The sequence below is a fragment of the Taudactylus pleione genome, unplaced genomic scaffold (genome assembly GCF_031769625.1).
Source record: "Taudactylus pleione unplaced genomic scaffold, aTauple2 ptg000061l, whole genome shotgun sequence".
NCBI classification, from domain to species: domain Eukaryota; kingdom Metazoa; phylum Chordata; class Amphibia; order Anura; family Myobatrachidae; genus Taudactylus; species Taudactylus pleione.
This window is the reverse complement of record NW_028284463.1, coordinates 2,542,030-2,566,276: the sequence shown is the minus strand read 5'-3', so window position 1 is coordinate 2,566,276 and position 24,247 is coordinate 2,542,030. Positions and strand designations below refer to the sequence as shown.

Sequence of the window (24,247 nt, the reverse complement as noted above, 5' to 3'; positions counted from 1 at the left end):
TTGAAATGTGGAATCTTATGTCTATATTTATTATATTATATATTGATATATGTCTTATGTGACTGTCCAGGCAATACATCTATGCAAGTTGTAAATATACTTTATGCAGGGATGTATTCTCCTGGCCCCTTTTACATATAAATTCTATGCTTTAGCAGTACTAATACTGTCCAACCTTGCAGAGCCTTATATAATATATGCAGATTTCATGTATATCTTTGAGATTCCAAAAATGAATTTGGAACATGGAATATCACTCTATTTCACTAACACTTTATTATAGGTATACAAAATACAAGATATGAAAAACACAATGTGCATCCCAGTGTCCATTCCTTTGTTTTATGACATAAGCAGGAAAACTTGTTTCTTCCACAATTACTAAACCTTACAATTAAAGCATATCTCTAAATACCTGCTACTAAACATTTAACTTATACAGTATATTCAAACCTATTTAATCTGTTTCTCACTTTAAAATATAAATATGTCATATTCCTAAAATATATTTAATTTTACAATTGATTACCAGCTAGCTGCGGTAACAGTTCCCCCCTTGTGGCCATGAGAATTGATGAAGATGGCCACACACACATTATCATAACAATTGTTTATATCTAGAATCTGCCAGTTTTTCTAGCTTCCTACGTTCTTGTCTCATAAGATGCTTAAGCCATAATATCATTGATATAAAAATGATTAGCAAGATTGTTTGTCCGATCAACAAGCCCTTTAAACCAATCTCAAGCCAAGTGTTGGTCATGGTTATTTCAAAATCTCCATCATGCAGTAATTCATTTAGTGTGGCATCTGCATTTTCAACCATGTTATTAATTTGGAATATGTGTGTGTCTTTCCTATACAGGAGTTTCTCTAAATTTAGGTTTAACTGATCTATGTGTATGTTGAACACAGGTATGTATTCTCCAAAGTTAGAGATTTCTGGTTCACTATCTATATTTATGTCCTCTTCATAAACAGGAATTGGGGTGATAACTGCCTGACCAATAGTGGTATACTCATGTGGGCTGAAGCACAAATTTGGGTTTGGCACTGGACACGACTTCCCCCCATACAAGAACTCCCCATAATTTGTGACTATGCAGTACTGTCCATTCATGTTGTACGTAACCTTCACCGCTGGAGTTCTCCATTTTGTCAGTTGTACTGGGCATGCAATGTCTCTGGGTGCCAAGCTGGTTGATGCGTTTAGCTTTGCACTATATTTCGGTCTTCCCACAGCTTTGCTGTGAATGTTGCCAAGTTCATTTATGTCCATGTCCAAGGTACTTGTTTCACTTGATTCCAGACCGCAGAATGGCGTCTCCATTTCAAAAACATTACAGCGGCACAAGTACTGATTTCCCTTGACCGCACAGCAAGCAGTATGTTTCACCTTCAAGGAGTCATTGACTTGAACCAGTAGTTCTGGTAGGCCCGAGTGCTCTTTGTAAATGTCCTTTTCCAGGTATCCAATGGAGTGGACTGTAGACAGTTTATCAAAGAACGACCTGCTTGGGTCGAACATGGGTAGAGAGATGGTAAAGGATACATACAGGATATTGTTGACTGCACAAGGTTTCTGCTTGTTGTGACAATGGGGTGAACCTCTGTTTGGGTGTGGGGTCACAGCACCTAAATTCCTAATTGTGGAGATAGGAAGAGGTCTGCAACCATCTCCTGGGGTATTACCCCCATGCCCATTGTTGGACTGTGAGCAATACCAATTGGTCAGGTCATTATCTCTTAAAATGTCAGGTAATCTACCAGATTGTATGTCTCTAATTACATGTGTGATTGTGTTGAGGACATAATTACCATATGCAGTGCATATTATTTCCTTACCAACATGATTTTGTTTGGCTTCTCTGTTGTTGAGCTCAATTATTTCATTTATCTTGGCTTGGGTCTCTGAAAACAATCTCGCTATATCATGCATGTTATAAACAGTACATTTTTCTTCACTGGCTAGACCCTCAATACCCTGCAGGACAGGCTTCAAAACATATTGCCCCTCTTTCTGTTCAAAATTCCCTATGTGTCTGCGGATAACTTCCAAATCAGCCCTATTCCAAATTGACATCCCGGAACCAAATAGTCCAGGAGTGGATCCAATGATCCCATCTAAATTTTGCAATTTTCTGGATCTAAAAATACCTTTTATGGTGAGGGGTAGCCTGTCCTGTGTATGGGTCTTGAGTTCTGCTCTGGTGAGAAGTAACAATGCCTAATAATAAGGAAGCGTAAAACAAAAAAACATTACTATTTACACAGTAACCAAATTCTGCCATATTCCACTTTGATAGGTTCAGGACTACTGGCACATGTATATATTGTACAAGAGAACCAGGAATGGAGGTGGCAGTGAGACCACTGGTGGGTCCTTCACTGGTATGTGGGCATTCAATTGGTGTAGTAACTTGCAATAGTTTCCCCTTTGTTGTGGTAACTGATGGAGTAGGGGCTATTTCCTGGGATACATTCAGTGTGATACTTCCAGAAACATAAGTTCTTTTCACTATGGGTGGATTTCCATACATGGGAATGGGTATGATAAAACCATATATCCAGGTTCCTGTGTCAATAAGTTTTGTGTGGTTGATCAATAAGGATCCATTTGGGAAAGCATGTACTCTACCCTGTATTGTGGTGAGTTTCCAGCATTCCCATTATCCCAAGCTTTAATTTTTTTTTCTGCTGGGCCCCACCAGGATACTTGTTCCCCAGTTGTGCCTTGCACGGACACTGGAAGGAGGATAGATTCTCCTTCTTTACAGTGGATTGGATTGGCTTCCACTCTGATCGAAATATTGATCTCATTGGTACCCTGGATCTGGAGGCTCACCAATAAGGATAGATCCTCATTTTCCTGTAAAATAAATATCATAATGAGGTAAAAAGAGAAGAGTTACCCAGACGACCACTCTCCTTTGTACAGTTTCATTTGGTTGGCATGAACCCATTTGTCTTGCACTTTCTTTGCATCTTTGATTCTTATTTTGTATCCTGAGGGGCTCAGTCTATCCACTATTAAAAATGGACCTCTCCATTTCTTGCCCAGCCTATGGTCTGTGAGGCGGAGTTCTAAAAGCATGACTTGATCTCCCACTTCCCAACAATTTTCTCGGACACCTTTGTCAAAATGGGCATTTGCTTTTCTCTGTGCTTTCCCTAAATGTTGTGCTGCAAACAGATGGACCTCAGTGAGTGCTTTTCCCAGTTTTGTAAGGTACTGGTCCAATGACAGTCTATCAATGGTAGGGGTGTGCAGATCTATACAAAGATGCTCTGGCAATCTCATTTGTCTGCCTGTCATTAACTCAAAGGGAGTCAATCTGGTGGCTGATGAAGGAGTGGCCCTTTTTGCCATTGCCACAAGGGGTAACAAATTATCCCAATTCTTACCATTTATGTCAACAAACTTCCTTAACATAGTCTTGATCTGTCTGTTGGCACATTCCACCTGTCCTGAAGATTCAGGGTGATAAGCAATGTGAAAGCTTTGCTTTATTCCCAGCATCTTTAGGCATTCTTGCATCACATTACCTGTGAAATGTGAGCCTTGATCTGATTCAACTGATGCTGGGAGACCCCACCGTGTGAATATCTGATCCACCAAGATCTTTGCTGTGCCCAGAGCTGTGTTATTTTTAGTGGGAAAAATTTCTACCCATTTTGAAAATAGGTCAGTCACAACCAACACATATTTGTTACTTTTAGTTGTGACAGGCAAAGGACCCATGTAGTCAATTTGTAAAGCATTCCAGGGGCCTTCCCTTCATTGGATTCTTAGGGGAGCATTTATCTTCCTAGGTGCTGAGTTAACTTGGGCACATACCACACAGTTCTCACTGTATTGCTGTATATCTTTTCCCATATCTGGCCACCAACCTACTGTCTTAAGTCTCTGCTGTGTCTCTTCTATACCCTGGTATCCACCTGTGGGGAGGTCATGTAGAAGATATATCATTTCATGTCTGTACTCTTTTGGGACCACCCATATTGCATCTTCCCCATTGTAAATAAGTATTTCCTTGTCCTTGCTCAGTGTTAGGTTGTGTATGTATTTCACCAATGTGTTTCCTTCTGTTAAGTTCAACTCCTCATTCCTAAACTTCTGTATAACTTCTTTAATTTCAGGGTCCTGCATTTGGATTTCTGAAGTGTCTGGTGCCCTGACCATCTCTGGCCTTTTTGGTATCTGCCACAACTCCCCCTCTTGTGCCCCTTGTTTGGCTAAAAGGTCAGATATTTCATTTTGTTCATGGTGTTGTGATGCAAGGGAATGGCCTTTGACTTTACAGACCCTGGGGATGTGTGTTAGGTTCTGTGTCAAGGAGACCATGTACTGCAGAAGGTCTGCGTATTTCAGAGGGCTTCCATCAGATGAGGTATACTGATGGGTGTGCCAAAAGGGCAAAAATTCAGTAAGGGCATTACATACCCATGCTGAGTCTGAATACAATGCTATTTCATCTATGTGGTCTTGGAATAGCTCAAGGGCATGTGCTACTGCTGCCAGTGAAGCATACTGTGCAGACTTTATATCACAAGACCGAAACACAGATTGTGGTGCAGTTTGAGGATGCATTATGTACAAACCAAAGCCTGCATGGGGTGAGCCTTGTACATAAAAACATGAGCCATCTGTAAAGATCTGGGTCGTTTGTTCAGGGGCTGTAGCCTCCTGTGGCATTGCTCTAAAGAAATTTTTTGAATGGTCAGCTGGGGGTAAATCACATGTGTGTGGTAGTCCCTGGTATATGAGCCCATATGCACACGGGGATGGGCTGGTAGTGGCTTTTACTTTTATATCCCTATCCTGCAACAGAAGGGACCAATGTGCTAACCTGGTATTAGAGACATTTCCATCTTTAATTCTGTCTGTGAGGAGGAATCTTGTTGGTGTATGAGTGGAATGCAAGATGATAGGGTTCAGGCCTATCATGTATGTGAACAGTTTTACTGCCCAGAATGTGGCAAGAAGGTGTTTCTCACATGCAGAGTATTTTAATTCCACTGGTGTCAGCAACTTTGATGCGTAGGCTATGGGCCTTTGTTGTGTATGTATTTCCTGTGATAGGACTCCAGACATGGCTGTTTCTGTGGCTGCTGTTTCTAAGTGAAAGGGTAACTGAGGAACTGGATTAGTGAGGGCAGGGGCACTAGCTAATGCTTCCTTTCATGTTTCTACTGCCTTTGTGTAACTGGGGGGCCATTCCCATTTTGCATCCTTTTTGAGAATAGAATAGAGAGGTGCAGATGTTTGTGCAAAATCAGAAATGAAAGCCCTAGAGTAATTTACCAAGCCCAAGAAGGATCTCAGTGTTGGTCTGCTGACAGGAAGAGGTAGATGAAGGATGGTTTTTACCTTATCTGTCAATATTGTTCTACCACCAGACATAACATTGATCCCCAGGAAGGAAACAGATTCACGTAGAATTTGAGCTTTAGATGGGTTACACTTCAAACCTGCATCTGTGAGAATGCCCAGGAGTTCTCCCAGTAACTGAAGATGCTCTTCCTTTGTCTCTGTCGTTAGTAAGAGGTCCTCTACGTACTGTAACAAATTCTTTTGGGTAGAAAAATCAGTTAAGATATCTCTCATTGTGGTATGGAAAAATGATGGAGCGTTATGGAAGCCCTGGGGTAGAGACGTAAATGTGTATTGTTTTCCAAGAAATGTATAGGCAAATTTGTATTGACACTCTTCAGATAGAGGCAGTGACCAAAAAACATTTGAAATGTCTAAGACTGTGAATCATTTATGCTCTGGGCTTAGCATTTTCAGAATGTCTGGCACTGATGCAGCTGTGGGTGCGTAGCTATGTGTAAGGCCATTGAGTTTACGGTAGTCAATTATGAGCCACCAGGAACCATCCGGTTTCCATACTGGCCATATTGGTGCATTGTTAGTGGATACACATGGTCTAATTACACGCTGCTCTAACAGGGAGTCAATTGTTTCTTGGATGAAGCTTATGGCCTAATGTGGGAAATTGTACTGTTTCTGTGGGGGAGGATCAGGACCACTGACTTCAATCACTTTGTTTACCTTGCCGCAGTCATGTTTGTGTTTAGCAAAGGCATCCTGAAATTTTCCAAGTAATGGCAATACCAAATCTTTGTCTGGGTGGTCATTATTAGCATTAAGCACATCATATTTTGCATTGTTGGGTTTTACTGCTGCAATTACATGGGAATCTGGTATAACTACAATCTCAGGTATTGCATTAAGAGGACTTTGTAGGAGTAAGCGGTTAGTCAGATCCAATATACAGCTATTAGGGATCATAAAGTCAGAACCTAACAAATTAGTTTCACTAGGCAGTGAGGCTAATGCAAATGTGTGAATAGCAGATACATCTCCTACTTGTATTGGGAGCGGTTTTGATAACACTGTATCCACCTTATTCCCTGCAAAGCTTTGAAGATGTATTGCTTTTCCTGCTGACAGAGGAGAGTGTTGTTGTTGGTCATCATGTAGGATAGATATTGCGGCACCAGTGTCTAGTAACATTGTGTGTTGGTGGCCCCTGACCAGAACTGAGACTTGAGGGCGCATGCACCTATTTAAAGTGATTGGTGCAACTATCCTTGGGGCCACTGACTGTCAAATTTTCTCTTTCTTTGTTTTATTTTTCTAAATCCTCATACTTCTCTTTCATGGCCTGTAGCAGGTGTCTTAGCTCTGTGTAAGTGGGATCCTGGGTGTAAGTGGGACCCTGGTGTTTAAACTCTGTGTCCTTTCCTCTGTTCTCATAGTGTTGCAAGTAACCCATGTGTCTGTTCCAAGCGCCATCATTTGAATGCCCTTGGTATCCTCTACCTCCACCTCTAAAAATGGGCCTTCCTTTAAAAGTTCCCCCTCTTCTTTGTGACCCTCTGTACCATTGTGGGTTAAAAGGTGTATTTATCTCTCCTGGGATGTGAGGCCCCTCGATCATTTTTGTTTTCCCCTCCAGCTGTAATGCTGCAACCCTCTTTACAATACATTTTTAATTCTTTTCTAATATCTTGCGTTGCTTACTGGCTTGTGTGGCACCTCACCAATACCCTGTGTTCCTACCCATGCTGATGTGCCCTTTTGAAAATGTAAAGTATTAATGTGACTCCTGCCATTGTCTAATATAGGGCATGATTTAACTGGTTTCATTAAGGTTCAGGGACTTTTTGCACTGCCCCTTCAGTGGTGGTGGACGTTAGGGGACCAGTGAGTACTGTGGCTGGCTCAAGGATTTGAACTAGAGAAAACGGCAGTTGGTGGCTGCGCTGTGGTGAAGTAACTGCCAGTGATGGCAAAGCTGCACGTTGTATTTGTTTCACATGATTCCCAGTGGTATTTCCCAGTGACCGGAGGGCTTCTCCCTTAACAGGCACTCTAGTGGGCTGTAGAAGAAGGTATCCAATCAGTTGGGGAGAGCAATGGCTAGAGATAAAGAGGACATCTTGTCAGCCCTCAGTTATCAACTGGAGCCAGCGTTAGTGTATGGTACAGGTCGGTAGTCTGCATTACTATCCACACACAGCCCAAGTCCATATTAGAGAGGGACAACGCCAGAGACAGTATAACCCTTTAGCTGAACAAAGCATAGTCCCAACTATTGACCGCTTCCCAGAACAGTGCTGTTAATACCACTGAGTGAGGAGTTACTGCCATAATGTAACAGACAGTTCCTCTGAGAGGGCCAGAAAAGACTATAGAGAGTCAGTCAGCTGATCGCACAGAGCTAATAGCTCCGCCTTATAGGAGGAGCCAGGACTGGGCAGTGTAATGAAAGTACCCAGTCAGTCAGTACAGAGAGGGTATAGTGTTCGGACCTTACCAAGGAACAGCACCAGAATCTTATTAACATATTTTGAGCCATCAAACTTTCCAGTAATAATATTCTCAGAGAGACTTCCTGGAGCACAGTACTAATGAAACTTTGTTGCTAATGCTGGGATGTTTACAAAGTAACAACTGAGATTACATCAGTGTGTTATAACTATTTCTATGCAAAACGAAGACACGTTAGTCCTTACTTCAGCACAGTTTAGCAAACACAGTATGTGCTGAATAACATATATAAATCGCAGGCTCCATAACTCTGATAAAGAGTCTAGAAGGAGGAAATACGTTCTGGCGAGTGCACCACCGAGCTCCATCATACTGAACTGATTTATCTCACTTTATGGGGCCCCAAGGTTAAAGTTAATATATTAACTGCCTTATTCTATGTAAAATATTGTTGACACTGTGATCTGTTATTGAGTAATGCTTTAAATTGGTTGTAACTTGTAAGTATAAGAAGTTTGTTTTGCTATAGAAGTGTTTTATTATAGGGATAATATAACCGCATAAGTGTAATATTAGAAAGCAAAACAAGTCTAGCCAGTCAAATTTCCAGTTAAATAAATTGTATAAAACATTATTGTGGTGAACGTTATTAGATATTGCAATATTTCTGTGTTGACGATCCTGCTTACTTGAGTACTACACTTGTACTGCTTGAAAACACCGCTACATTAATCCCATTATTTTATCGTAACTGTGCTTTGTGGTATCTATTAAGTGTTCACACTTAGCTTTAATTGTGGGGTGTGAGTTATGCACCAACAAGTTTTTGAAATCTTTGCTGTTTTTATTGCCATTTTTGCTGTTCCATGCACCGTACGCTGCCCACAATCTATTTGTATATATTAATGGGTTCTCTTCACTTTGCTGTTTTATTTCATATGCTACCATTGTACCTGCTACTGAAGGGTTAATTATCTTTTGAAGCTCCTCTACAGTTTCCTCATATGTACCATTGCCTTCCTTAATCAAATCTGGTAAAGCACTCCATGCAGATAATGGAATTGTTAATTGCAATACCTTAACCTGATCAGTGAGATTTCTAATTCCTAGAAGTTCACACCTCTGTTGGACATTGGCTGCATGGGATGGGATGTGTTCTCCTGAACTCATTTTACCAATCATATCTGCCACTCCCATAAGTGTTTTTATGGGTTATGGGGGGTGATTGGCACTAAGGGCCCTGGAGTGAATGGCCTCACCTTCACTATTGAATCCCAGTAAGGTGTTCCTACTCTCAGTGCAGAATGCTGGCTGTCTATTAGGCATAAGTGTCTCTATCTCTATCTGTTCCTCATCACAGCTATCTGGGCCTAATAATATAGAGCACTCTCTATTTGCTGCTGATTCTGCAAACTCTCCCATTGCTATGGGCGCCCTGAGGGTAGATTCAGTAGAATTCCCCTCTTCCCAGCAGTTCTCTCTCTCTTCATGATTTGGGTCCCATTGTTTTCTTTCATATGCATAGACAGGGTATGGGACAGTGGCTGCATTCCTTATCTTAGTGTTTGCAGCAATATGCCCTTTAAGGACAGATATCTCTTGCATAAGCTGCAGCTCCCTGGCCATACAAGGGGTATGGTCAATTGCTTTCCCTTTCATACACTCTGTGAGCTGTCCCTGCATAACTTTATATGCACTTATGATCTCATCTCTCTCTGTTGTAACCTCAGTTAAAGCTCTCCAACATTCTGTGGCTTCTTTTTGAGCATTTTTATGTTTCTGTATGACTTTGTTCTGGGAGATTTTACCCATGTCATTAAGTGATGTTAAAGTTTTAACTTGGACAATTAGCTGTTCTACTCTTTCCCTGCTTCTATTTCTTTTAAGTTAAATTCTCCTTTACATTTTTGTAGGGTTTCAGCTAAAGTACTTAATTTTGTATTCATAGCCAGACAGGCTGCATATAGGCCTGCAATGGCCATTCCTTTCTGTTTGCTATTGTTTTTCTTTGATGATTTAATTTCATCATCAAACAATCCCTGGACATAGCTTCATGGATTCTCCTTTAATTTAGCATCACAAGCAAAGTCTGTACACTTTTGCTTTGTGATGTATTTCACTACAAAACTGTCTATATTTGACATTGTAGCCATTTTACAGTTTTATTCCCTTTCTTTATGTGTATTCTATCGCTAAGAATCACAAATATTTATTTTTGGGGGAATTATATTTTTCTATGTTTTACACGTGGTATCCTCCCTTATCTGTTCGCTAGCCTGATAAGTTAAACTCTAACACCCGTGTTTTTTTATTTTATATAGGCCTGTTTAGATTCTTATCTAGTCATACACAACTTATTTCATGTGATCTTATAGTTTGCCAGCCAGCTTATAGCCTTACGCTGCTCCAAATAACTATTATATTTAGTAAAAATAGATAACGAATAATTCCATGTCCCTTCGTGGTCGCCAATTATTGAAATGTGGAATCTTATATCTATATTTATTATATCATATATTGATATATGTCTTATATATCTTATATCTGCACATGTATTATAATAGGCTTACAAATCAGGTGTCTCATTTCTTACAAGGAGTTATAGCTTTACTGTCCAAGAATAAGTCTAATATACTTTACGGAGCTATATAATACTGGCCCATTGACTATGTGGGTATAGATATTTCTATTGCAAACAGCAACTGTCCAGGCAATACATCTATGCAAGTTGTAAATATACTGCTATGCTTTATATGCTTTAGCAGTGCAAATACTGTCCAACCTTGCAGAGCCTTATATAATATATGCAGATTTCATGTATATCTTAGAGATTCCAAAAATGAGTTTGAAACATGGAATAGCAGCTCTATTTCACTAACACTTTATTATAGGTATACAAAATACAAGATATGAAAAACACAATTATAATTATTATGATGCATACATAACAAAACACAAACTGTTACAAACTTAAACAATTAATACACATACTGTACACTTGCAAGAATATGTAAGGGAACAATGCATAGCTACCTGCTTAATGTCTTCGGATCCTTCCTTTGTCTCTGTCCCTCTGAACTGACTAACTAGCTAGCAGTGCTGTCTTTTATGCCAAATCCTTCAATACAGTTTTGAATCTGCCATTCTGTTCCAATGTGGCAGATACTTACGAGTTTCCCTAAATGTGATTCTGGAGTGTTGTAAAAGTGTCAGCTCAATTTCACCCCTTAGGTGGGCAGCAGGGAATGTGTTTTGGGATCATAAAATTTGATATTCGTTTGTTCATCAAACAATTTACCTTTGATTATTTGATGTGCAAACAGATCTGTTTTGCCTAAGGTGCTAGTATCAATAGATGTGCCCTCTTGATGATATAGTAGATAGATTGCCCTTGGCCTGGAGGATAGATGAGCTGGTTTATAATTGCCCAAGATATGCTATATTTTGATTCCGATCTGTATTATGTGTGTGTCACCTACAGTACACGCCTGTGCATACCAGTGCCCATTCCTTGTTTAGGACATAAGCAGGAAAACTTGTTTCTTCCACAATTACTAAACCTTACAATTAAAGCATATCTAAATACCTGCTACTAAACATTCAACTTATACAGTATATTCAAACCTATTTAATCTATTTCTCACTTTAAAATATAGATGTCATATTCCTAAAAAATATTTAATTTTACAATTGATTACCAGCTAGCTGCGGTAACAGTACACACTGTAACAGAGGCATTTGCAGCATTTCTACTGTACACACTGTAGCACAGTCACTCACCGCATTTATACTGTACACAATGTAGCACAGTCACTCACAGCATTTCTACTGTACATACTGTAGCACTGTCACTCACAGCATTTATACTGTACACACTGTAGCACAGTTACTCTCAGCATTTATACTGTACACACTGTAGCACAGTCACTCACAGCATTTATACTGTACACACTGTAGCACAGTCACTCAGCATTTATACTGTACACACTGTAGCACAGTCACTCAGCATTTATACTGTACACACTGTAGCACAGTCACTCACAGCATTTATACTGTACACATATACAGACAGGCACTTGCAGCATTTATACTGTACACACTGTAGCACAGTCACTCACAGCATAGTCACTCACCGCATTTCTACTGTACACAAAGTAGCAAAGTCACTCACAGCATTTATACTGTACACACTGTGGCACAGGCACTCACAATATTTATACTGTACACACTGTAGTACAGTCACTCTCAGCATTTATACTGTACACACTAGCACAGTCACTCTCAGCATTTATACTGTACACACTGTGGCACAGGCACTCACAGCATTTATACTGTACACACTGTAGTACAGTCATTCTCAACATTTATACTGTACACACTGTAGCACAGTCACTCTCATCATTTATACTGTACACACTGTAGCACAGTCACTCACAGCATTTATACTGTACACACTGTAGCACAGTCACTTACTTCCATATAGGAAGTCAGCAGTATTGTAGCAGATTCTTACCCAAAAAATAAACATAGTGCAATATATCTCTGTTTAATATCCACCCAAGTGAATTGGGATACATGGGGAGTGGGTGTATTAGCCCTGGATAATCCCTCTACTCCTTACTTTTGAATTACTCCATAGATGCAACACAGAGGAAGAAACAGGTATAGACCTTATCCCATAAAGCTATATTCATTCTATAATATTTTTGTGTCTGTGGAAGCTATTTTATATACCACATAAAGTACAATAAGCTATGTCTGGAGATAGATAAATCTGATGATTATATAAAATTAATTATTTTTTTAATATAATATATTAAAAAAGATCTCATCAGAGCCATTACTAAGATACCATTGTGTGTTACCTGTCTATGAAGCCTTGGTCAGGTTACGGCCCACTCTTCTACTGACAGATTCCTAGGTCCCAGGAACTATGGCCTAGACAGACAAGATTATTCTCCATTGTTTTTAATGTCTTTTTAAATTGATGTCATCCGTCAAGGAATCATGGGACACTTTGGTCAGTCAATGCCTGAATCTTCTCCTGGCTGGCTACTCCATTCTAATCCATTTTTGGAACCTTATCCTGAAAAAAAATCCTACAAAAAAGTTATTTTCTATGAATAATGGATAATTACACATCTTTTCCAGAATTTCATATTGTGGCTTTTTCTACTACATCACTGTATGAATCATTTTTTTTCACTATGTTTCTTTTTTTATATCTGATGGGTCTAATAGCAAATGCTGTTATAATTATGATCATATATATGGATAAGCAGTTACACACCCCAATGTATCTATTTCTTGGTAATTTGTCATTAATAGATATATGTTACACAACAGTCACTGTCCCTAAGCTGCTGTACATGTTACTGTCTGGGAATTACACCATGTCCTTCATGGAGTGTTTTACCCAGATGTATTTTTTTGGTGTATTTGCCAGCACAGAAATTTTCCTTTTGTCCACAATGGCCTATGACCGGTATGTAGCTATATGTAATCCTTTACACTATCACCGTATATTCAACAGGAAACTTTGTGTACAACTCACGGCTGCCATATGGGTTTCTGGATTTTTAAATTCTATTCTTATTACATTATCAGTCTCAAATATGTATTTCTATTATTCATATATAATCCACCGATACTTTTGTGATGCCAAATCTTTCATGGACATTGCAAGTGCCAACAAGGAGCTGTTTTTTATAGTGATATATATAGAATTATTGGTATTTGGCTGCTGCCCTTTCTTCTGTAGTTTGTTGTCTTATTTAAAAATAATTAGCACCATCCTAAAGATTAAATCCAGAGATGGCAGAAAAAAGGCCTTCTCCACCTGCTCATCCCACCTCACGGTCCTCACCATATTTTATGGGACGATTACCTATGTCTTTATGATGCCATCATCAGTGTCCTACAGAGTCCTGGAGATGATCTTCACTGTACTGTACACTGTAGTTACACCCATGTTAAACCCTCTGATATACAGTCTACAGAATAAAGATGTAAAGAATGCAATGAAGAGATGCATTTGGTTGAAAATAAGAGAAATAATGAATTTGAATAATTGAAATTTCTATATCCTAATAGTAATAAACAACATTTTGACAAAATTGCTCCTTTTATCTGTTTTCCAACACCGGACTATCCAGCATGTAATATCTGACCATCCTGTAGGACAGAGGTTCTCAAACTCGGTCCTCAGGACCCCACACAGGTCACATTTTCCAGGTCACCCAGCAGGTGCACAGGTACAGTCATTACTCACTACACATTTTAAATGATCCACAGTTGGAGCTAATTATTTAACTTGTGATTCTATGAGGAGACCTGGAAAACATGCACTGTTTGGGGTCCTGAGGACCGAATTTGAAAACCTGTGCTGTTGGATATAAAACAAGTACAAGTCATTATTGGATGAAGGTTTGGTTGAAAATAAAAAAGGGGAGATTTGCCCTGAGGGGAGATTTGCTAAGGGGCAGTTATACCAAACCACATGCTCTTTTGAAATTTTGATGTGAGATTTGCAAACCATGTAATTTACAAAGGATCAAACCACTCATCAAATCTAATTTAGATTATATTTCAGTACATACAACCACAATGCTGATTTTTAATATATGGAAGGTATAAAACTATTACATGTATGAGATGGCAATCTACCAAAGTGTATGTCGGACTGCTGTTTATTTGCCCCTCAAAAAAGATGAGATTTTAAGTTTTAACAGGTGAGGCAGCGGAAATCTCTTGCTGCTAGCGCTATCCACCATTTAAACAAAGGGGGTTACGGCCATTCCAGCGGGCCAAGATCATCCAATTTTCATCTATATCAGGTTAAATCTATACATTTTTAAGTCTATTGCCCTATTAACCTCTTGCCTGGAGTGGTTGCATCAGTTGCAACCATGCCAGGCTGAGCCTTCCCTGATGTGATTACATCTGATGTGACCAGTCAAAAATTATCTTCCAGCAGCTGCCAATCTCAGGTGGACAACCTGGCCCCTATGTACATTGTATGCTCCCCTAGTGTGTGCCATGCAGTTGATCACGGCCCAGCAGCAACAGACCCACCCACCCCCATCAGCTGCAGAGAGGAGCAGCCACTGGTGAAATGTAAAGCAAGAAGCCCTCAGTCTTCTAGAGTAGAGAAGAGCAGCCACCATGGACATATAAATATAGCAGATCCTCTGCACCCCTAGTGCTTTGTGATTGTTGCTGATTTATATTTCCTTTTGTGATGTCCTTCAATGGACTTAACCGGAGGTCTTTCAAACACATTTATTGCTCACCTGACAGCAGTATGTGAGGCCTTCACAAGCTGACTTGATTATAGCCTGTGGAGCCACTGGGTTAACCAGTCATAAAGCTGTCATTCACACACAGTGTTATTGCAGCCCAGGGTGGCTCGTACTGCTGCAGATCTGGTGACCTGTGAGTGAATGAGTGGACATTTATATTTTCTCTGTGCTTGGTCTTGGTGAGATCACAAATTGCACAGACTGTATTTTACTATTTCAATATTTTACCATTGATGGTTCAGATATGGACTGTTTAGGTCACTCAATATAGCTATCTACATTTCTATCAAATCAGGTTGCTACTATTATGGTATAATTTAGTCATGTGAAGTGCAGTTTTATTGGTATTAATTTATTGTTATATTTTTATCCAATATAAATTATGCGTTAATATACTGTAATTGGTGTCTTGTTCTTTTTTATGTCTACCATATCCAATGCCTATATAATGATTATAAGTCACAATTAACCATTATCCAATATAAATTAAGTGTTAATATACTGTAATTGGTGTCTTGTTCTTTTTTATTTCTACCATATCCAATGTCTATATAATGATTATAAGTCACAATTAGGGCAAAACCATTTTTCTTGTTTCTATAAAACAGCGCCATTAGAGCAAAAAAATTTGCATAGTGTGTTATCCTTCCAGTGTAAGCGACAGTGTATACAGTATTGTCCCACCCTTAATCGGCACCCCAAAATAGTTCCCATGGAGACCTGTTTCAACATGTGTGTGCAAGCAATTGCCAGTGTTTTCCAAATAAAATTAATTGTGTGTTATCCTTCCAGTGTATCAACATTGTGTATGGTGCTGTCCTGCTTTTAATCTGCACCCCAAAACAATTCCTCCAAGTGCATGCAAACAATTGCTAGTGTTGTCTGTGTCTAAAAACAAAGCCTTTAGTGCAAAAAAAATTGTCCCCATCATCTGCACACCATAACAATTTTTACAAAGACAACATGATGATGTCTCCTGCTTCAGTTTCTCTGGCAAATGCTGCTACCACGAAAAAACTGATCTTTCCCAAGAGACCCACTGCTCAGCTCAGAACACCAAAGTGAAACACCATTGTGACATCTGGTCAGGCTTAAAAGAATTGCCCCAAATTATTGACATTGCTACCATTATTCAATCTGATACAGTATACATCAGTAGAATGCTGGAGCAAAATTTTAATGACAATGTACAAAATAACATATTGCATAGTTCCTTTAAATACTGGGAGGAAAAAAAGTAATTTGGAGCCCCTTGTATAAACTAGCTTTGTTTATTTAAGCTGCCCACCCTCCAGTGTGTACTCAGAAAGAGTGTTTAGCACAGCCGGGAACCTTGAGAGCAATCGGCATAAGAGGCTACTTCCTAAAAATCTAGACAAATTGATATTCATAAAAATTATCTACAAATGCTAGAAGGAAGATATTTGCCTCCAATTAAAACAGAGTACAGAGACTTCTATAATGGTGGATTCTAGTGGGGATGAGCTAAAATTGTGTGATGATATTAACAACACTGACAAGGGCAAGGATAAGGATCAGAATGATAATGACATCATCCAACTGTAGACATGATTAATAACAACACTGTTAAGCTTGTTTGTGGGGGCCCAAACATATCAAGCACTACAGGCACAAAACTTGCAGTCCCTGTCCCTAAAGTGCATGGTTTGTTAAGCTCTGCATGTTCTTTTTAATATGCAACATAAAGATGGGTGAGTGGGAGGGCCCAAGGACATTTCCATCATTCACTACTTTTCATTATGGGTTTGCCAAGATTGTGTGTGTTTGACAGGTAGTATACTGTATATTACTGTACTTTACTTGGGCATTCATATTCATTTGTATCTTTTCCATCCATAACCAGCTTCCCATCCAGCTGTATATGGCCCTTTTCCTGCAGCTTCTTAGCAGATACAGACTATTGTCATCAAATCATATAATTATAAATTAATTGTTCAATTTAACTATGCTGTTATTCTGCCTTAAATCCTAATTAATCAATCTGATTTGGATTTTGGATGCTTGTTTATTTGTAGTGGTTTTTATTTCATTTCTCCAGTTTGTTTGTTTTATAGTTAAAGTATTAACACTAATCAATCAATTACTTAATTAATCCATCAATCAATCTCATTTTGATTTCTATTTTTTAATGGTTTGTTCAATGTATCAATTATTTTATTTTTAGTTATATTTTGTACTCAATCTCATTTGGATTCTTGTATTTTTATGATTTGTTCCATTCATCAATTTATTTTTCATTTATAATTATATTCTGTAATTATTCAATCAATCAATACATCAACCTCGGATTTTGGATGCTTGTTTTTGGGTAATTTTTTTTTTTTTATTTCTCTGATTTAATTTTTTTATAGTTATATTATTAACACTAATCAATTACTTAATCAATCAATCTCATTTGGATACTTATTTTTAATGGTTTGCTCAATTTATCAATTTTATTTATTGTTACATTCTGTAATCATTCGATCAATTAATCAGTCATGAAATGCTTTACCTGGCTTCCACAAAATAGTACTCCACCTTCACTTACCTGTGCTGGCTGCTGGCCTCTGATCTAGTTTTTGTTTTATGAAAACATCATATAGCATCATATAGTTTATATTAAACTGCCATCCTGTGCACCACTGCAGTGCCACTATTATTATTATTATCCTTTATTTATATTACACCACAAATGTTCAGCAGCACCTTACATAGTACATAAAACTAATAAGTGAACAAGAAACAAGTAACTTACAGTACATTACAGTAAAGGACATGGTTTATATACATTGCTGCAATAGTGATTAAAACACTCACAATAAGCAGCAGGGAGTTGGCAGTCACGTGTTAGGTGTCCTTATGAGGAGTAATGAGTAGAAGAATGTGTAGGGAGAAGCACATGAGGGAAGATGTCCCTGCTCATGAGAGCTTACATTCTATGTTTCCTAGATGTGCTATATTCTTTTCTAAACTGCCATGTGTTTGTGCCACAGCTCTGTCACTTAGTTTAGCTAGTCAGCTCACTGTAGCCTGTGGCCAATATGGGTGAATACTGAAAACAATATTGTGAGCTGTAAGGTGAAGAAAATTGACTGGAAAATAATGTTATTGAGGTTAACAATACCGTAAAAACAAAAACAGGCCCAAATTACATGATTAAAGCTGTTTTTAAAGAAATCCAGATATAAAACCAAAATACTTGATCATAGTTTTGGCTAAACCACTTTGACTGTGGTTTGGGCAAAAACAAAAACAAAACATGGTCTGTGTAAATCTGTAGTTTTCATACACTGAATGCACATACCACATATGGCATGAGACACCCGGCACAACTGGGTGGACCCAGAACAGTAGCCTACAATATTTTTCTTTAAATTTTGCATCTTATGCTGGTCATACACAGTAAGATTTTCTGTCCAACCATCCAACTAGTTGATTGGTTGGAATGAAAGTCTGGTAAGGTATGAAAGCAAATGACAATCAGCAATTTGCTCCCAAATGCAGGAAAATGGACAAAAAACTGTTGTTTGATCAAATTGTTTAGAGCAAACATTTAACAAACTTATCTGAACAACCATTTTAATCTATTTTATGGCATTTAGGAGCAAATTGCTGATCATCATTTACTCCCATACGTTACCAGATTTTCATTCCACCCAACCAACTAGTTGGATGGTTGGACAGAAAATCTTACCGTTTATGGCCAGCATAATTTGCATCACAGATTCAGTGAAAAAACGCTCACAGTGTACTAGATATTGTAGGTGGCAACTTTAAGCACACAGGAATTGGTTTCCCACACATACAATGTCATAGATAAAGCACTAAGGAACTTGACTGCTGATGGTGGAGCCCATTTCATACATATTCAGATTTAGTCATGCACAGATGTACAAAAGTCACAAACCAAAGTGGTTTGTGTATGTTAGCAATGAGCTTTGTTGCTCCCAGTGCTTTTATTTCTGCAAATAAGAAACACATTTTGAAGGAAAAGAACGCTCAGGACAGCCAAGTCACTCATTACTCAATGCACTAAGTGTTACAAGTACAGTTCAGGACTTGTACATGGCTCAAGATCCTCCTGTTCCTGATCAAGATCCTCCTGCTCCTGGACCTGCCTCCAGGAGATCCGGACATCTGAGACATGGGCTGGGTTCCAACCATAAGAAAAGAGAGAGATTCTGCACAGAACTAGAGATAAATTCAATGGTATGCACCAACCATCTTCATTAGTAAAATAATTTATATCATCTCTTATTGTTGGTAGTGCTCCCAAAGCCCAATAGTACGTATGTTAGACAACAAAGGAGAAGAAAGTAGGGCTATTATTTGGGGCACTCTTGTGAAATAATTATATTCTTGTTAAAATATAGCTTTTATTTTTTATTTTACATCAATAAAATGATATAGAACCATACAGTTTGAACATGATAAACAAATGATATAAATCCTTCATCTGTGAAAATCAGACTTCATAAACATAATGAAATCTAATGGCGAAACATTGATAAATTATACATCACACAAAGTAAATTTAGTATAAATTATTGATACTATATAGATGAATACTAAGTTGTGTCTAATGTTTGTCCATGTGCACAGAAAAATCCCAAGTTATTGTTATGACTTACAGCACCTGGTATTCCCAGGAGGTCACCCTTCCTGGTACTAACCTGGCCAATCACTGTTTGGCTTCCAAGATCAGACGTAATTGGGCAAATTAAGTAATGTATGGCTGTAGGTATATTAATATAGGGAAAAATTGCACCATTATCTGGTCAAAACAATAGATATGTAGGACTATTTCAATATATAGTCAATTTTATTAGAATAACAACATTCAAGAAAAGGAATGCATAAGCAAACTTATTTTGTTACATATGGATACTCAATAAAACAAAAATGTCACCTGATTGTATATACAGGTGATATAGAGTATATCTGTATATTTAGACCTTTTACAATAAAAATACAGATCATTATATACACAGTTCTTGAAAACGCATTTAAAACATAATACAAAGTATCCTAATTTTGCAGAACAGTATGTAACAAAATATAGTATCATTAATCAATCAAGTAAAGAATGGTAAATAGTATACCAATATAACAGAATTGTGGGTCACAATTGACTAATATATTCTAATTGGATAAAAAAAAATTACAATTCCCTGCTTCTGCAAGAGTTATAAATTGAGTACACTTGACATGTATGCACTTCAACAAAGGCTGCTAAACAGGTGTTCCATATAGAGTAAGCAATAGTGAGAGTTACAAAGGGTTAACCAACTTAGTCACTCCCTGCTTCTGCAGGATTAGCTATGAGTTAATTCCACCAATTTAGTTACTCCCTGCCTCTCCTTAGTTACTCCCTGCCTTAGCTATGAGTTAATTTCACTAAAACAAGGGTAGGTAAACAGAGTGTCACTGTGCTGAAACATGAACTCCTCAGTGTGTTTACCCAAATCCTGGAAACTGAGATCCTGCTGTGTGTGTGTAAGTTGATACAATACCAGTTCCAGTGAGATCGCTAGGAGTCCAGCCTGTGCACTGATCGGATGTCCATGCAGTGTGTATGTATCAGGAGGATGCGCGTTTTGCCAGAATGAGGGCTTGCTCACCTCATCCATGCTGACTGCCATGGAATAGTTGCTATAGAGATACCAATGATCTCACTTGTATTGTGCAGTGTATAATTGCATGACTAGCGTTTGCTAAAGAAACAGTCCCACCTCTTCCACAGTCACATGATCAGATCCAGCATTTAATCACATGGGAGTAAAACACATTGCATTCTGGTAAATGTAGTTTAATACACCTCTGTGATCCATTAAAGATTGCAGAGATGTAATAGGCACAGTATATTCCATAATTAGAAAGGAAAAATAAATAAATGATGAATGGTTGAAGGGGGAACATTAGTAATATCTTGATCAAGCTAGCAGATAGATACTCAATGTAGAATTATATTTACAGTGCTGACAGCATGTTACTTAATTGCCATGCATCTTGGTAAATGTAGTTTTACTACATAGCCTAACCACATTGTTATTAGTGAGTTTTATTAGATATTGTGTGTCAATAAAGTATACTTAATTGTAGTGACATAACCTCATCCATACCCACTATCGGTCATTTAACCACATCCCAATATTCATAATGAAATTCGGTAGTGAGTAATTGTCAGTGACACATACAGATCAAGTGTTGATCACATGATTGGATTACTACAACCATTATGTGAGTTGCAGTGTAAAATAAGATAAAATTGAATATCCAGCACCTTGGTCCAGTATCAAATCATGGGACTATCAAAAATTAATAATTAAATATTAGAAATTAGAAAAGACTTGAAAATATTCATTATTAAAGAGAGAAAAAATATAATAAAATTAGAAACGGAAAATATATACAAAAGAAGAGTCGTTGATAATATATAATACAAAGAGAAGGTCATTTATATCATATGGACACATGTAAGGGCATTCTATATACCTAATGCATTATACTGGTGACCTCTAGCCCGAGTTAGTTTATAAGGGATGTCAGTAATATATTAGGGTCTTGCATCTGGATCAATAAATCATAACAAAATTACTCCCAAAAATAATCATAAAATACAGAATATCTTAAACATAAATTATCAAAATTAATAATGAAAAACTAGAAAGAGTGACCTTCATTGGACCAAAAAAAATTATAATATTTATATATTATTTACTATATATAACAAATAATAATAATAATAATAATTGTATTTAATATATGACATTATTAATGTAAAACTGATAAAAAAACATAAACATATATTATTGATAAAGTGAATGTACATGAAAAAGGTGATCAATATATTCCAAAAAGTGTTAAAAAAATGACAAACTAAATTCAAAATGAATAAAAGTGATTCTCATAATAAATGCTTGAAATTAATATAGGTGAAAAAAAAAATTTCAATTAAATATGAAATTAGTGAAATGTTATGGACTAGGGATTAAACTATGTGATGATAGTGTAATGAAATGCAATAAAGGATGCTAAAATGTGATAAATATTGTAAAAATAAATACAAATAAAAATTAATAATAATAAAAAATAATAATGTATAGATTGGTGCCATATGATAAAATAAACAAAAAATCAGTTATATCCCTAAATCTAAGGAAGACATAAATAAATATGTCTATGGATAATAACAAGGTCATATTATGCATAATTTGATAGTTTAAAGGAATACCCCATAATTTATGTATTCATTCATGCCCTGTGGGTTGAGGGCACCTAATCTAAATGTCTACATGCTTTCTCGTTTGATCAACTCTTGTGTAAGGTCACCTCTCCGAATTCCCAAATTCACTTTTTCCAATCCAAAAGCTCTCAACTCCTTGGGATTATTGTTATGATGAATATGGAAGTGACGTGCTACCGATGTTAGTTTCTTAAATTTAGCCCGATCCAATGGTGCATTTCTAATGGTCCCAACATGCTCCAAAATACATTGTTTGAGATTCCTTGAGGTCATCCCAACGTATTTGATGTTACAACTGCAAGTAAGACAGTAGATGACACATGTGGTGTTGCAATTGATAAAGTCCTTTATCTGAAATTCAGTTCCATATTTCCCATGTATGGTATTACATTTGATCATATACTGACACACTTTACATGTACCGCATGCATGAGATCCTTGTATTTTGTTGTCTCCCTTAGGAAGTTTTACATAATGGCTTTGAACAAGACTATTTCTGAGGTTTATTACTCTTCACCATCCCATGGCTACCTTTTTGCCCAATATTTGGGATAGGTCATTGTCTAAATGGAGAACTGGCCAATGTTGTTGAATAATATTCTGAATCGCTCTCCATTCTCTGCAGAAATTACCAATGAATCTTGTTTTATCTTTATTTTCTTTCTTTATCCCTACTTATATTTTTCTTTTGCTTTTCATCTCTGAAAATCAATTGGTCTCTATGAATGTCTGAGATGCTGGCTTGGGCTCGTTTGATACACCTCTTACTGTATCCCCTTTCTATTAATCTGTCTGTTAATTCCAGACTCTTGGATTGATATGTACATATGTCTGAGCAGTTACGTTTCAGCTGTAAGAACTCACCTTTGGGAAGATTCTCAACCGTAGGAGGAAAATGTTCGCTAGTTTGATGTAACAGGCTGTTAGTAGCTGTTTCTTTACGATATAATTCAGTATGTATTATCCCCTCACTTGTCTTATGGATTTCCAGATCCACAAAGGGTATGTGTTCTTGACTGTAATGGTGAGTAAGTTTAATGTTGTCATTATTCTTATTGAGCTCATGAATGAATTCAAGGAGTAGTTGTTCTTCCCCTTCCCATATCATAAGAATATCGTCAATGTATCTCCACCAACCACCAATATATTTGGTATATTGCTCCAATTCTCTGCAAAGACAAATTCCGGCTCCCACCTGCCCATGAAGAGGTTAGCATAAGTGGGGGCACAAGCAGCCCCCATTGCCATCCCCCTCATTTGCAGGTAGAAGCAGTCACCACAAGTAAAATAATTCTTGGACAGGATAAATTTCAGGAGATCTAGTAAGAATTGATGGAATTGACAAGGTTCTTCCATATGAAGAAAGTATGCTATTGCCTGTATTCCCAGATCATGATTAATACATGTATATAAAGATACCACGTCCAGGGTAATAAGAAAATGTTGTTTCTCCATCCTGACATTATGCAGCTTTCTGAGAATGTCTGATGTGTCTTGTATATAAGATGTCAAACCCAGTACATGATGACGAAGGTGAAGGTCAATAAATCTATCTACATTCTCAAAGAGTCCTCCCACACCTGAGACTATCGGTCTCCCAGGAGGGTCCTGGATGTTCTTATGGACTTTTGGAAGTAAGTAAAGTGTGGGTACTTTTGGATTTTGTACTCTCAAACACTCATGTTCTTGTTTCAGGATGATTCCCTCATTTCTGGCTTTATCTATCATGTTGTTAAATAGCGTAGTGAAATTTTCTGTCAGATTAAAGAGAATCTTTTGGTAACACTCTTCATCTTTAAGTTGTCGTATTGCTTCCCTTTGGTACATGTCAATAGGCCAAATGACAATGTTCCCACCCTTATCACAGGGTTTGATGACCACCCCCTTCCATTGTCTGATGTTCTTAAGTGCTTGGGT

The 24,247-nt window shown here is 37.7% G+C and overlaps 3 protein-coding genes and 1 pseudogene across 3 annotated transcripts; 1 reads left to right on the top strand and 3 right to left on the bottom strand.

The window, feature by feature from the left end:
- Nucleotides 1–598: 598 nt before the first annotated feature.
- On the bottom strand, nucleotides 599–2,851 carry LOC148534955 (uncharacterized). The gene has a single exon (XM_088464891.1). It carries the CDS (start codon nucleotides 2,081–2,083, stop codon nucleotides 599–601), a length of 1,485 nt encoding a protein of 494 aa, XP_088321017.1. The 5' UTR covers nucleotides 2,084–2,851.
- Nucleotides 2,852–2,908: 57 nt separating this feature from the next.
- Nucleotides 2,909–3,742, bottom strand: LOC148534954 (protein NYNRIN-like). The gene has a single exon (XM_088464837.1). The coding sequence runs from the start codon at nucleotides 3,740–3,742 to the stop codon at nucleotides 2,909–2,911; it is 834 nt and encodes a 277-aa protein (XP_088320963.1).
- A 9,164-nt stretch (nucleotides 3,743–12,906) lies between these two features.
- On the top strand, nucleotides 12,907–13,854 carry LOC148534953 (olfactory receptor 1G1-like). Its single transcript, XM_088464835.1, has one exon. It carries the CDS (start codon nucleotides 12,907–12,909, stop codon nucleotides 13,852–13,854), a length of 948 nt encoding a protein of 315 aa, XP_088320961.1.
- Nucleotides 13,855–19,708: 5,854 nt separating this feature from the next.
- LOC148534952 (5S ribosomal RNA) lies at nucleotides 19,709–19,827 on the bottom strand (annotated as a pseudogene).
- Nucleotides 19,828–24,247: the final 4,420 nt, after the last annotated feature.

Coding starts and splice junctions, on each gene's coding strand:
- LOC148534955 (XM_088464891.1), bottom strand. CDS start 2,083: ATGTCAATTTGGAATAGGGCTGATTTGGAAGTTATCCGCAGACACATA.
- LOC148534954 (XM_088464837.1), bottom strand. CDS start 3,742: ATGGGTCCTTTGCCTGTCACAACTAAAAGTAACAAATATGTGTTGGTT.
- LOC148534953 (XM_088464835.1), top strand. CDS start 12,907: ATGGATAATTACACATCTTTTCCAGAATTTCATATTGTGGCTTTTTCT.